Source organism: Oncorhynchus masou, chromosome 15 (genome assembly GCF_036934945.1).
Source record: "Oncorhynchus masou masou isolate Uvic2021 chromosome 15, UVic_Omas_1.1, whole genome shotgun sequence".
Taxonomy (NCBI): domain Eukaryota; kingdom Metazoa; phylum Chordata; class Actinopteri; order Salmoniformes; family Salmonidae; genus Oncorhynchus; species Oncorhynchus masou.
This window is the reverse complement of record NC_088226.1, coordinates 17,456,639-17,471,239: the sequence shown is the minus strand read 5'-3', so window position 1 is coordinate 17,471,239 and position 14,601 is coordinate 17,456,639. Positions and strand designations below refer to the sequence as shown.

Sequence of the window (14,601 nt, the reverse complement as noted above, 5' to 3'; positions counted from 1 at the left end):
CACTCTACCATAAAGGCCTGATTGGTGGAGTGCTGCAGAGATGGTAGTCCTTCTGGAAGGTTCTCCCATCTCCACAGAGGAACTCTGAAGCTCTGTCAGAGTGACCATCTGGTTCTTTGTCACCTCCCTAACCAAGACCCTTCTCCAAACAATGAGAAAATGGTCGCCCCTCCTCTGTTTTGGTAAAAAGCTGAGGGCCTGGTGAAATGTAACCACTCTTAGAAATGAAATCACTCTCAGATTAATAGACAGAGCTATGGATGCCAGGACTGACCATCCATGATATCAAAATGATTGTTTTAGCCATGATATGAGGCTATACAGCGTTTGTTTACTTTTACAATGTTTACAAACATTGGAGAAAAACAAGCTTATATTTTGGGTTCTCGTGGAGTGTGACAATTGAACTAAGCTCATGAGGCATTTACAAGATATGTTCTTCAATAAACAATGAATATATACACTACTGGTCAAAAGTTTTAGAACATCTACTCATTCAAGGGTTTTTTATTTATTTTTACTATTTTATATTTTGTATAATAATAGTGAAGACATCAAAACTATGACATAACACATATGGAATCATGTAGTAACCAAAAAAGTGTTAAACAAATCAAAATATATTTTCTTTTTGAGATTCTTCAAATAGCCACCCTTTGCCTTGCTGACAGCTTTGCACACTCTCGGCATTCTCTCACCAGCTTCATTATATATATACAGTGGGGCAAAAAAGTATTTAGTCAGCCACCAATTGTGCAAGTTCTCCCACTTAAAAAGATGAGAGAGGCCTGTAATTTTCATCATAGGTACACTTCAACTATGACAGACAAAATGAGAAAAAAAATCCAGAATATCACATTGTAGGATTTTTAATGAATTTATTTGCAAATTATGTTGGAAAATAAGTATTTGGTCAATAACAAAAGTTTATCTCAATACTATGTTATATACCCTTTGTTGGCAATGACAGAGGTCAAACATTTTCTGTAAGTCTTCACAAGGTTTTTACACACTGTTGCTGGTATTTTGGCCCATTCCTCCATGCAGATCTCCTCTAGAGCAGTGATGTTTTGGGGCTGTTGCTGGGCAACACGGACTTTCAACTCCCTCCAAAGATTTTCTATGGGGTTGAGATCTGGAGACTGGCTAGGCTACTCCAGGACCTTGACATGCTTCTTACGAAGCCACTCCTTCGTTGCCCGGGTGGTGTGTTTGGGATCATTGTCATGCTGAAAGACCCAGCCACGTTTCATCTTCAATGCCCTTGCTGATGGAAGGTTTTCACTGAAAATCTCATGATACATGGCCCCATTCATTCTTTCCTTTACACGGATCAGTCGTCCTGGTCCCTTTGCAGAAAAACAGCCCCAAAGCATGATGTTTCCACCCCCATGACTCATAGTAGGTATGGTGTTCTTCGGATGCAACCCAGCATTCTTTGTCCTCCAAACACGACGAGTTGAGTTTTTACCAAAAAGTTATATTTTGGTTTCATCTGACCATATGACATTCTCCCAATCTTCTTCTGGATCATCCAAATGCTCTCTAGCAATCTTCAGACGGGCCTGGACATGTACTGGCTTAAGCAGGGGGACACATCTGGCAGATTCAGTCTTCCCAGCCTGGTGCAGGTCTACAATTTTGTTTCTGGTGTCCTTTGACAGATCTTCTGTCTTGGCCATAGTGGAGTTTGGAGTGTGACTGTTTGAGGTTGTGGACAGGTATCTTTTATACTGATAACAAGTTCAAACAGGTGCCATTAATACAGGTAACGAGTGGAGGACAGAGGAGCCTCTTAAAGAAGAAGATACAGGTCTGTGAGAGCCAGAAATCTTGCTTGTTTGTAGGTGACCAAATACTTATTTTCCACCATAATTTGCAAATAAATTCATTAAAAATCCTACAATGTGATTTTCTGGATTTGTTTTCTTATTTTGTCTGTCATAGTTGAAGTGTACCTATGATGGCCTCTCTCATCTTTTTAAGTGGGAGAACTTGCACAATTTTTTGGCTGACTAAATACTTTTTTGCCCCACTGTGAAAATAAATATATATATATATATATATATAAATAAAAGTCAAAAATGGATGTAGCAACTACAGATTGCCCCTTTAAGTCTTTCAAACGTGTGTGAGTTTGAGCATGTCTCCATTCGGCCTATATATTTATTTATTTTATCAGCATGAATTAGATTGAGCAATAAAAGCCCCACTTTTATTCCATTGGCTGGGATCCGCACTATGCAGCTGTTGCAAGAGCACATTTTTCACTGGCTGTCCACTGATTTCAAAAACAATGATTGATAGGCAGCTTAAACTTCTTGAATTCAGCCATTATTCGGTTCAAATACACATTTAGATTTGTGAACAGCCACCCACAACAATCACAAGGCACAAATAGCTAAACGAGAGAGCAGCTGTGTGATTCACATCAATGTGCTATGTAGAAATCAATAATAAGTGATATCCATATCACTGTAGACTACACCACTGCAGTTTATTCATGTTGGACAATCTTTGGATGCCGACAGCAGTCGCTCCATTGGAAGACACATTTTAAACTTGCGCCTTTTTTCAATGCTGATTTGAATGTCATTGAGAAAACAGAGAAGATTTTTTTTTTCTCGCAAACATCCTTTCTGAATTTCAAAGTAATCCAAGAAGTAATCATCTAGTTTTTCAAAAGTATCTGATTACAATATTTTTGTTGGTAACGTAACAGATTACAGTTACCGTTTTTTTTGTATCCCTTACATGTAATCCGTTACTCCCCAGCCCTGACAACAAGCACGGTAGCCGTCGTGGTACTATGTTTAGGTCTGAATCCGGATTGATTAACATTAAGAACACCATTTACAGATAGATAATAATGTAGCTGTTTGTTGACAAATGATTCTAGGATTTCCGCATGACAAGCGAGATTGGAAATGGCTCGATAATAATCGAGATCACTACTATCCCCGCCCTTATGGAGTTGAGTAGCAACACAAAAGCTGCTTTCCACACTTTTGGAATATTTCCTGATACTCAAGTTAAATAAAACACGTGTGTTACTGAGCCAGCAACGGGGGTGCTGCATACGTAAGCAAAGAAGGATCCAAATTGTCAGCCTCTAATGACTTCTTGGTGTTAATAGCTAATAATGCAGCAAGAATGTCTGTTTCTGTGAGTTGCCAAAAAGAAAAACCCAGATAAAATGTCCTCGCTAATCAAACATGAGATGGACACCACAATTTCCATCTAAAGCTATCGCCTGACCTTAAACCTTCAAACCCAAGGTGAAAATCTACATTTTTAGCACACGGCAGAGTGTGTCTTTGCCGTCTTTAGCCTCTAGGTGGAGCAGGGCCTGCAGCAGCATGATTCAGTGGACTTTTGAGTTGAAGGGCCAGAGGAGCAGAGGGATGGAAAGAATGACTGTGGCCAAGGAGGCATGCCAGGGAGCTGTAATGGGACAATATAACACCATTTCACCCACACATACAATTGGCCTGTTGGTCAGTTAAGCGTAAAGTGTTGCAGTGCATTGTGGGCCCAGCTGGCCTGTGACTACACTGTGGAGAGGTGATAAGGGATTAGACAAGTATGTTGACATAGGCCCTAATTTGGTGTTTACAATCACTAATTGTTATTTGGATTTAGATGGGGAGGGCTTAAAAATATATATATCCTTAATTTCTGCTCATTCTTTTGCATGACAAGTATTATTTTCAAGGCACTGTTCCATCTTGCACTGTCACAAATTAAATTTAGAATTCTCCCTTTCTCAAGACGTTTTGGAATAAATCCAATGAGTCTAAGGCTTTTTTATAGCCTCCCATTTCTGCCATGACAATGTCAAATAGTACATCATCATAGCAGTATCAGAGATTTATCGGAACGCATGTTGAAGAACTAAGAATTTAAGTCTCATTCTGGATTTTTCCATTCACTTCCTGGTTTGTTTCCTTGTCCTGGCAGCGTCTTGCGCAGAGTGCTGAGGTGTCAGTAATGTACTGCAGTGGGCACCAGGCCCTGGCCTTTATTTTGGCATTCTGTGACATTGTTTGATGGCTTTGGCTTCCACCTGAAACAGTAAATTTATATGTCCGTCATCAGTCCCCTTACGCCTCTGCATCCTGCCGGTTAGACTGAACATAATTTGATCTCTCAGAGGACCTGAGTGCTTATGTGTTAGATTCGGATCTCGGTTTAATCTGTAACCAAGTACACTTCCTCACATCAAACATAGTTTACCTTTAATTGCGGCACATTTAACAAAAATATCTACGTTTATAAATAGACATATTTATTGTAAATCTGCTGAGGTCATGTCTCAGGCCATGTAAGCATCTGGGATTTCCTCTGACTGCTCAGACGGTTAGAGGATTCTCCTGTGCTAAAACTGTTGCGTTAATTAGTTCCATGACAAGGGCTGCGGTGCATATGTAGTTCATATTTTAAATTGCTTACAACATTGTGGTCTGAATTTGAATTGAGCTTCACTGTACATTCGGAAGTCTTTGAGGTCTTTAATCATCAGTCTTGTATCATCATAGAACGTGACAAGGTTCTCCCCCCACAAAAGGATTGAACAACCCATTTTACTAGGCTACATATCAATAACCACTACTGCAACAGACAGACTACAGTAGACGGACATGGAAACATGGAAACCCACACCCTTGTTTAAACCAGGCCATGCAGACAGCAATACGCAACAGGTATTACAGCATGCTCAGCAAAAACCATGCTGGCAGGCAATTTGTCCGTTGGCCGACAACCCTGAGGCCACTTGGGGTGAAGTGAGAAGTAAAGACAAGCAGATGAAGCTAATTTTGACTGACTTGCCATAAAAAAAGGGAACTAAGTTCCTCTTTCTGTTATAAGAGAAGGTGCCGTCTCGGCAGAGCCATTTGAGAGGTGTGACTTTTCCCAACTTTTCTGCTGAGTCATATATTTGTCTTCTTCCCTTTCAACACATCTGAGGCTGTTCTGTACACACACACACACACACACATGCAAATTCTCACACACAGTTACACTCTCACAAAGCATACCCAAGCAATGTGTCGACGGTAGTCATTTCTGCTACTAGTACAACTAATACTACCAATACTACTTCTACTACTACACTACTAGTACAACTAATACTACCACTACTACTACACTACTAGGCCTACTAAATAAATGAAACAACCATTTTGGAACCTAACAATAAAACTCCTATCTCTACTGTACCAGCATCACAGCTGCTGTAATGAGCCAATGGAAACAAGTTGTACCCCATCACTAATGGTGCTTTTCCATTGAAACTTACCGCCACACCAGTGGGCCGCCAGTGTTTCGTGTTAATGTAAGCTCTAGTGTTATTTTGGTTCCATCAGGAGTGTGATCGAGAGTGTGGTTCCATCAGGAGTGTGCAACTGCATCATGCAAGACTGTTGCTTTCTGAGAAGGTGTTAACATTGACAGTTAGCCAATGTTATGTCATTTTTTTATTTTGTATTTAACCTTTTTTTTAACTAGGCAAGTCAGTTAAGAATTTTATTTTATTTACAATGACGTCCTACCCCGGCCAAACCCTAACGACACTGGGCCAATTGTGCGCCGCCCTATGGGACTCCCAATCACATCCAGTTGTGATACAACCTGGAATTGAACCAGGGTCTTGACCTCTCTAGCACTGAGATGCAGTGCCTTAGACAGCTGCGCCACTTGGCTCCTAGATAGAGCAGGTCCGCTGGAGCCATGACCCAGTGAGACACGGGTGACATCACGCGTAGACGGAACTAGAGAAGTCTGAGCCTTTTGGGTAAAACACTGGGGAAATGCACCATGAGTGAAAATGACTCAAGGACATAAAGTATCTGCTGCTCAACAAACCCTGTGTCTGAAATCAATGTTGAGAGCCATATTCAATTAATTTTCTGTATATTAGTTGCGTAATTCATGTAACACATTTATAATAGTAACACATTTTCATACAAAGTCGTATTACATGTTTGTGTGTGCCTACTAAACAATGTGCTGGATTCCATTTGTCACACATACAGGACAATCTGTCTAAAATGTCTACAGTATTTACCCAAGTTCACTGCAGACACAACATTAAAGTGCCAATATGCAACTTTTTGGTTGACCAAACCAAATTCACATAGATATGTGCGTTATAGATCTATCATTCTACTTGAAAGCAAGTCTAAGAAACAGCGGATCTGTTCTATGTGCACTATTCCTACGCTTCCTGTTCTTAAGTTTGGTTTTTGTTACTTGTTTTGCACATCAGCTTCAAACAGCAGAAATAACAATATTTTTGGTTACGGAAAATATATTTTAGATGGTACAATGATTCTCTACCCTTATTTTGTCACATAAACTGAAGGTGAACTATTAGAGGTTTAGCAACCAGGAAATGGTGGAGCAAAAGCGCAAAGTGCAATGGATTGGAAAACAACAGTTACTGATGTGCACACTCCAAAGGGTATCTTGAAGGATGCAACATTTAATGTCAATTTGGCACATCTGGTTTTATACTCCTGAGCATTAATTTTTCATCAGATAAAAAAAATGAACTCTCAATGTTCAGGGCTGGGACTGTCATAAAATATGCATTTGGAGGGAACAAGAAAGAGTGTGTGTCAAAACAATTTTACTGGTCTGTCAATGGGAAATCCTCAAACTAAATAAGGCTAAATAAAGCAGTGAAGTGATATGTTTTTTATTACAGTTTTTTACGATTGTTTACACACTAAAATGTAACTTTTCCCCCAATTAGCAAAGCCTTACACTCAAGGAGCAAAACACAAGGCTAGATATGCACAACTGTAAGCACATTGTCAGCTTCACACTATTTGCAAAACATTACACACAGTGATTTGCAAAACGCTAAACACACTTGTATACATCAGACACAGAACTATATCATGATGTCACTTCCTTGCAATTCCATTGTAGACACACCAATCAGGTTTAAGCACTATAAAAATGCAGCAGGTAGGTTCATCTGCCTTCAACCAAAATGGAAGGAGTCAGAAGAAGAGTGAAGGTGAGAGGAGGAGTACACAGAGGAGAAGAAGGAGGTAGAGGAAGAGGCAGAGGCCGAGGCAGAGGTCGAGGAAGTCCTGAAGCAGGAGGAGAACGTGAACAAAGAAGAAGAGAACCAAACTTATCAAATGACATTCGTGCAACACTAGTGGACCATGTTGTGAACCACGGATTGACGCTGAGGGAGGCTGGACTGACAGTTCAGCCAAATCTTAGCAGATATACAGTGGCATCTGTCATAAGGACTTTTCGACAGGAAAACAGGTAAAAGAAGATCTGTCTACAGTTACAGTAATCAGCTGCTTATTGTCTGCACCATATCAGCACTTGTGATACCCCTTCCTGTGACATTGTACAGTAAGTTACATGGGGGTCGTGAACAACAAGAAGGAAGGGGGCCCATATTCATGGAAGAACAAGAGAGAGAGATAATAAACATGGTTTTGGCCAATAATGCCATCAGGCTCAGAGAACTACAAGCCAACATTATCGGTGACCATCCCATTGTCAATAATGTCCATCAGGTCTCAGTCAACACTGGCACGCATCCTGAAAAGACATCAGGTTCAAATTAAACAACTTTATCGAGTGCCTTTTGAGCGGAGTTCAGAGAGGGTCAAACGGCTGCGGCATGAGTATGTGGAGGTTTGTATTGTTCACTTTAGCACTGTGATGTTGCATACTGCACACATTACTTTTTTTTACATTGACTGTATACTAGACCTTTCCTGAACTACACAATCTTGTCTTTCACTGTATTTCAGGGAGTTTTGCAGATGGATGCTGAGGAAATCCTGCATGAATTCATATATATTGATGAGGCAGGGTTCAACCTCACAAAAGCAAGAAGGAGAGGCAGAAATATCATTGGCCACAGGGCTATAATCAATGTCCCAGGGCAACGTGGGGGTGACATCACCCTTTACGCTGCCATTTCACAGCATGGGGTTGTCCTTCGTCATGCCAAAATGGGCCCTTACAACACATTCTCACATTTTTGGACCGATTGCACCACATCGTCACAGCAGGTAATGAAATGCACCAGATGCAATACACGGTCATCTGGGACAATGTGTCTTTCCACCACTCTGCTTTGGTCCAGAACTGGTTTCAACACCATCCACAGTTGACAGTACTATACCTTCCACCATACTCTCTGTTTCTAAACCCTGTCGAAGAGTTGTTCTCTGCCCATGGCCCCTCATTCAGGCCAGGAAGGTTTACGATCTCCAGCCCCAGGCTCAGGTACCCCAGGAAGGTCATTCAGGCCAGGAAGGTTTATGATCTCCAGCCCCAGGCTCAGGTACCCCTCATTCAGGCCAGGAAGGTTTATGATCTCCAGCCCCAGGCTCAGGTACCCCTCATTCAGGCCAGGAAGGTTTACGATCTCCAGCCCCAGGCTCAGGTACCCCTCATTCAGGCCAGGAAGGTTTATGATCTCCCCCAGCCCCAGGCCCCTCATTCAGGCCAGGAAGGTTTATGATCTCAGGTACCCCTCATTCAGGCCAGGAAGGTTTACCAGCCCCAGGCAGGTACCCCTCATTCAGGCCAGGAAGGTTTATGATCTCCAGCCCCAGGCTCAGGTACCCCTCATTCAGGCCAGGAAGGTTTATGATCTCCAGCCCCAGGCTCAGGTACCCCTCATTCAGGCCAGGAAGGTTTACGATCTCCAGCCCCAGGCTCAGGTACCCCTCATTCAGGCCAGGAAGGTTTACGATCTCCAGCCCCAGGCTCAGGTACCCCTCATTCAGGCCAGGAAGGTTTACGATCTCCAGCCCCAGGCTCAGGTACCCCTCATTCAGGCCAGGAAGGTTTACGATCTCCAGCCCCAGGCTCAGGTACCCCTCATTCAGGCCAGGAAGGTTTACGATCTCCAGCCCCAGGCTCAGGTACCCCTCATTCAGGCCAGGAAGGTTTACGATCTCCAGCCCCAGGCTCAGGGCCAGGAAGGTTTACGATCTCCAGCCCCAGGCTCATTCAGGCCAGGAAGGTTTATGATCTCCAGCCCCAGGCTCAGGTACCCCTCATTCAGGCCAGGAAGGTTTATGATCTCCAGCCCCAGGCTCAGGTACCCCTCATTCAGGCCATGGAGGACGCCTGTGACCAAGTCGACGCCGCAGCTGTGCAAGGATGGATTCGACATTCAAGATGGTTCTTCCCGCGTTGTCTTGCTAATGACGATATTGCTTGTGATCTTGATGAAGTTCTCTGGCCAGATCCAGCTAGGCGAAGAGATGATGTATAGTATGTTTACTGTAGTATTTTCTGTACAATATTGTCAGTTTTTTTTTCAGATTATTTTTTATGTTTGTTGTTGTTGTTATTTATTGTAATTGTAACCTGTACTGGATACAGTATTTTGTCTGTTTGCTTAGCTAAGTGTTATGCACACTACTGTAGTAGCATGAAAACTGGGACATGTTTTGTTGTGTTTCTTCATGTTGACATGTTGACTGATTTGGGTATATGGAGAGAAATAAATTACATTTTCCTCAGTCTGCAGCATTGGTCTTGTGTAGTGTGTGTATAGTTGCACTTTCTCTGTGTACTTAATTTACAGTACTCTAATCACTGACAATTAGACTTGCTAAAAGTATTTTAGGTTAGCACCAGCAGTGTGTAACTGGTTCAAAAAGATTGAATATGAAATGTGTGTGTTTCGTGGTAACAAAATAATTTTTTTATGAAGTTGTGTATAGTTTTGAAAAAAGGGTTCCATTTTGCAAATGATCTGAAGTGTTGTGCTACTTTGGTGTAGGGTTGTGCTAATTGTGTGTCGTGGTTTGACAAATTGTGCTAAAACATTTATTTTTTAAAGAAGTTTGCCTGTCCCCTTGTATTTGCGTTGTGTGTATGGGTATATTTGGGTGTTAGAGGTTGTGAGAAAGTGTGTGTGTGTGTGTGTGTGTGTGCTTAGTTGGTGGTTTGGTTTGTCACAGGCTACTCCATAAATGGGTATATCTCTGTTAGCCACTCCCCATTCACCAATCTGAATGTTGGTATATAAAGATATAAGTATGTTTACTGTCCAATATATTTCACCTCAAAATACCAACATCTCTGTGTAAGGTGAGTCCAAATAATTTGATTGCATTCCTCTTGTAGAAAATGCACTATATGCACTATGAATCATCACACTTGATATAAAGTATTCAAAATTAAGTGACGTTATTCTGAATTTCAGTTCTATTTTCGTCATCTATATGATGGTCATATAGTCACTATTGTGAACCCTTGAACTATTGTTAACTCACTTGACTATTTCCAACAGTTAATAAGAGAAATGATAACAATCCAGAGAATTAAAAGAGCTTGATTGTCCAAAAGACCATACTGCCTAATATAAGGTTTAGGTATTTGGATGATCAAAGACCGCTCAAATGAGAGCACCATTCAGTCAGTGAAGAGTATGAATACTGTAATCATTGTTGCACAGTACGGAGAAATTGAGAGATAGAGAAACAATGTTAGTACTAAATCATGTATTTATTTATTACTAGAAAGTCCTCTTTAGGATATGATGGCAGATCAGTAAATCAAATAACAATCCATTTGCTCCTCAAAGTAACATGAAACATAAAATAACTTATATTCACGTTGAAAATGATTTTAAAATATACTTTATCAAAATGATTCTCTCATACAGTATGTACAGCAAACTCTTCCCATTAAATGTCAACCTTTGCGTGGCTTTAGATCTGAATCCAAGATGTTTGCATCAGTAACTCCTCTTATATCCAATGTATGATTTATGTTATGTTGTTTTCCAATTCATTAACTTTAGTGACCTTTTAAAGGCAATGTGGGAAATACAAAACTTGGAATGCCTGAACTTCCGTGTGGTTTTCACAGTGACCTGAGACATTTTATAGATTTTGTCCTTTATTAATACACCCAAATGTAGTAAATACACCCGTTTTTGTGATGTTGATGTGACGTCTTTGCCCAGTGGGACGGCAATTGCAAAATCGTATAACTTTATTTCTAAAATCCCTCATGATATTCTTTCTATGTCTATCCCCTGCCTTTGTCACACCACATTTGCCAAATGTCTCTCTTCCCAGCACCTGCCATGCCTGTCAACCTTCTACTCTTCCTCCTCTTCCTCCCCGTGTGTCACGGCTGCCACACTGGCTCCTTCACCGAATGCCAGAAGGCTCCGTTCGTCCCCGGCCACAACCTGGTCGGAGAGGGTTTCAACATCGTCAAGATGCAGACCTCCGGCGCCTTTGTGGTGGATGTGCAGAAGTTCATGGTGGGTGGGCACGACGGTAACTGCACCCTGTGCACCAACACTCTGATGGACAGCCAGGTCCAGAAGTTACCGCTCTCCGTACTGGACTGGCGCACAAAGGTGAAGTGTCGTCGGAGCCTCAGCAGCCAGATGTATGAGTCGAGCACCTCCGTTCTAAAGGAGACCGCTAACGCTGCCAGCATCAGCTGGAAGGCTGGCCTGGGAATTCGGGGCATTGCTGGGGTTGCTGTTGGAGGCACACACTCCAAAACTGCCATGTTCGCCAGAGGCCACTCCACTAATGACAAGTTCTCTTTTACCAGCCATGAATTCAAATGCAAATATTACACGTGAGTGGAAATTTTGATTTTAGTGCCATAGGATGTAAATTAAGGCGGGCTAAAGCAACAAAAAAAAGCTGACAGCTATTTATATAAATTGTGTACGGGACAAAAAACAGTGTTCTCCATGTTGTTGAAGTTGTTTTTATTCATCATACCTCTCTCTCTGTCCTTAGCTTTCGCATCCGAACCCAACCCCCTCTGAGCCAGGAGTTTCAGGACTCCCTAAAAAACCTGCCCAGCAAGTACACCACAAACACCAACCCTAACTACAGCCGATTCATCTCCATCTATGGCACCCACTACATCCGCAACGTGCAACTGGGGGGCCGGGTGCACTCCACCACAGCCATACGCACCTGTAAGATGGCCATGAGCGGCCTCTCCCTCCATTCTGTCAGCAACTGTCTGGGGGTGGAAGCCAGTGGCACCATCAAAGGTGTCACGATCAGCGCCGAGACCAAGTACTGCAAGTCCCTGAGCAAAAAACTGAAGACAGGCATAAGCTTCGGAGCCACCTTCTCGGACCGCGTCACCGAAGTGCAGGGCGGCAATGGCGAGGTTGAGGACATCCTCTTCAAGCCTGACGAGAAGTCTGGCTATAAAACCTGGCTTAAGTCCCTGAAAAAGGTCCCTGGTGTGGTCTCCTACCAGCTCAGCTCCCTGCATTTCCTAGCCAGAGACAACCCCATCCTTAAGGCCAACCTGCGCAATGCCATCAGAGACTACATCCAAAATTACTCTGTGTCCACCTCCTGCCCTTCTGCTTGCAAGACAGGGAGACGCAACAAAGGCTGTGCCTGTATCTGTAGCGGTCACAGGAATGTGGACTCCAACTGCTGCTCCAGTAAACCGGGCGTGGCCAGGATGAATGTGACTGTGGTCCGAGCTACGGGGCTCTGGGGCGACTACTTCTCTAAGACAGACGGCTATGTCAAGGTCCTCTACGGAAAGCAAGGCGGTTCCACTCCTGTGATCTGGGACAATGACTTCCCCTACTGGAACTATAGGATTCAGTATGGAACAGTGGATTTGAAAAGTAAACAGTGAGTTTTTTTCCATTTTTATTTTAAATAGTCTCTTGAGGGTTACTATGTATAGGCATCCTGTGCAAAGGAATAAGTGGAGCAAAAAGACATATGATAAGGGGTGTTTTGGTCTCTCTGTGTCTTTGTCGGTGAGATCTCCAGGGTAGTTTCCAGTTTGCTAATTATGCTCCCTATTCTATAAAACCTTGTAAGAGTAAAAAAAAAAAAAAAAAAAAAAAAAAAAACATTTCGGAAAACAATTACATTTAGCCAGCATTGTGAATATTTTGTGTATTACTACTGCTCTTACTTAGAGTGCTCTATCTCATTCACCCACTCTCTGTGTTCCCTAACAGAACCTTGCGCTTTGAGGTGTGGGACCGCGACAACAGATGGAACGATAACCTGTTAGGAAAGGGCTCCATAACCCCTCAAAGGGGCATGAATGTCAAACAAAGTTTCAAGTTGAAACACGGCACGTTTTATGTCTCCCTGTCTGTGGTTTGTGGCCCCAGCCTTAAAGGAGCCTTCTGTGATCAGTATGCCCCCTCACCTGGGTCCCAGGGTAGGCTGAGTTACGCCCATGACTGGGACAGAGAGACAGAGACGTTACCCACCCTCTTCCAGGGTTCTCACAGTACTCGGAACAGGACCTTCCTGTGAACGGTGCCCCTCACGTTAATTTACTTACTTAATTATAATAATATAATAACATATGCCATTTGGCAGTTGCTTTTATCCAAAAAGGACTTACAGTACGGTGCATATATTTTTAGAATATGTGACCCCAAGCGGGAATCAAACCGACAACCTCTAACCAATGCTCTTACCAGCTGAGTCTCATAGGACTATTTTCTCCTCTTCACACTCTGTGGAGCATAAGGCCGCAACAACACATGCCATGCCAGACGGTCCTTTGCCGTTTTCTCTCTGCTTCACCTTTGTGACATGAGGCTAATGGTAAATCTTTTTTTTTTTAAATGCATTAAATCGATAGGTCAACCAATTAGCTTGCGTTGACAAGCTCGGTCTTTCCTTTCCAAGGCGATAAAATTATTCATTGCTTCAGGGTTGCCTACATTCATATATTCTTTCTTTCTGTCACAAAACTAAATTATTTCTCAATATTGACCTTTTTTTTTGTGTATTTTTTGTTGCACAATTCTATGTAATGTCTGATACATCCAAAGAGTTGGGGTTTCAGTATTACTCGTATAACTGTGACACACAAAAAACAACTTATTGAAAGTAACGTGAAAGGAGGGATTTTAGGTCTACTTGAGGCCTGCTTGAAGAGGAACATTACCCAAGTGCTTTTGCTGATTCATTACCACCCAGATGAAGTGGGTGAGACCACTGACTCTGGATGTGTCGCAAATGGCATCCTATTCCACTTCTAGTGCATTCCTTTGACCAGGGCCCATAGGGCTCTGGTCAAATGTAGTGCACTATATAGGGAATAGGGATCCATTTGGGACTCATCCTCTGCATTAGACCAAGGTAACAGGAACATGACCACATTCCTCAATTGACATGACACTTGGCAATAGCTGAGAAAGCAAATGTGGCTTACATACAGTACGTAACTTACATTTAGTTTTCACTGTATTTATAATTTTTTTGTATGTTTATGTTCCTTTCCTTTCACATTTGTTTGCATTTTCTATTTTCTGCTTGTACTGTCATTCAATAAACTGAGTAGACCTATCGTGGTGCCAGTGATTATTTAACTAATCAATAATTTGATACCTGTGGGCTCAAATTATACGTGTTAACCCATACTTTCATTTAAACCATGTATTGGGGTCAATGGTAGATGTATGTATGTATGTATGTATGTATGTGTGTGTGTGTGTGTATGTATGTGTATATACTGTATACAGTGTGTCTGTATGCACAGTGGCAGAAAAAAGTATGTGAACCCTTTGGAATTACCTGGATTTTTGCATAAATTTTACATAAAATTCACAAC

The 14,601-nt window shown here is 42.1% G+C and overlaps 1 protein-coding gene across 2 annotated transcripts; it reads left to right on the top strand.

Moving 5' to 3' along the window:
* The first annotated feature begins 10,067 nt into the window (after positions 1–10,067).
* Positions 10,068–14,337, top strand: LOC135555791 (perforin-1-like). 2 transcript variants are annotated; one of them, XM_064988524.1, is made up of 4 exons: positions 10,068–10,095; positions 11,091–11,610; positions 11,778–12,647; positions 12,986–14,337. In XM_064988524.1, exons 2-4 carry the CDS (start codon positions 11,099–11,101, stop codon positions 13,290–13,292), a joined length of 1,689 nt encoding a protein of 562 aa, XP_064844596.1. In that variant the 5' UTR covers positions 10,068–10,095; positions 11,091–11,098; the 3' UTR covers positions 13,293–14,337. The 2 variants fall into 2 exon arrangements, with proteins under 2 accessions (XP_064844596.1, XP_064844598.1); XM_064988526.1 differs by having other exon boundaries at positions 11,778–12,640; positions 12,986–13,133.
* Positions 14,338–14,601: the final 264 nt, after the last annotated feature.

What these genes read in the sequence shown, in the direction of transcription:
- LOC135555791 (XM_064988524.1), top strand. Translation starts at nt 11,099, where the DNA reads ATGCCTGTCAACCTTCTACTCTTCCTCCTCTTCCTCCCCGTGTGTCAC. An exon ending in TTCAAATGCAAATATTACAC is followed by an intron (nt 11,611 to 11,777) that starts GTGAGTGGAAAT and finishes CTCTGTCCTTAG; the next exon opens with CTTTCGCATCCGAACCCAAC. An exon ending in GTGGATTTGAAAAGTAAACA is followed by an intron (nt 12,648 to 12,985) that starts GTGAGTTTTTTT and finishes GTTCCCTAACAG; the next exon opens with AACCTTGCGCTTTGAGGTGT.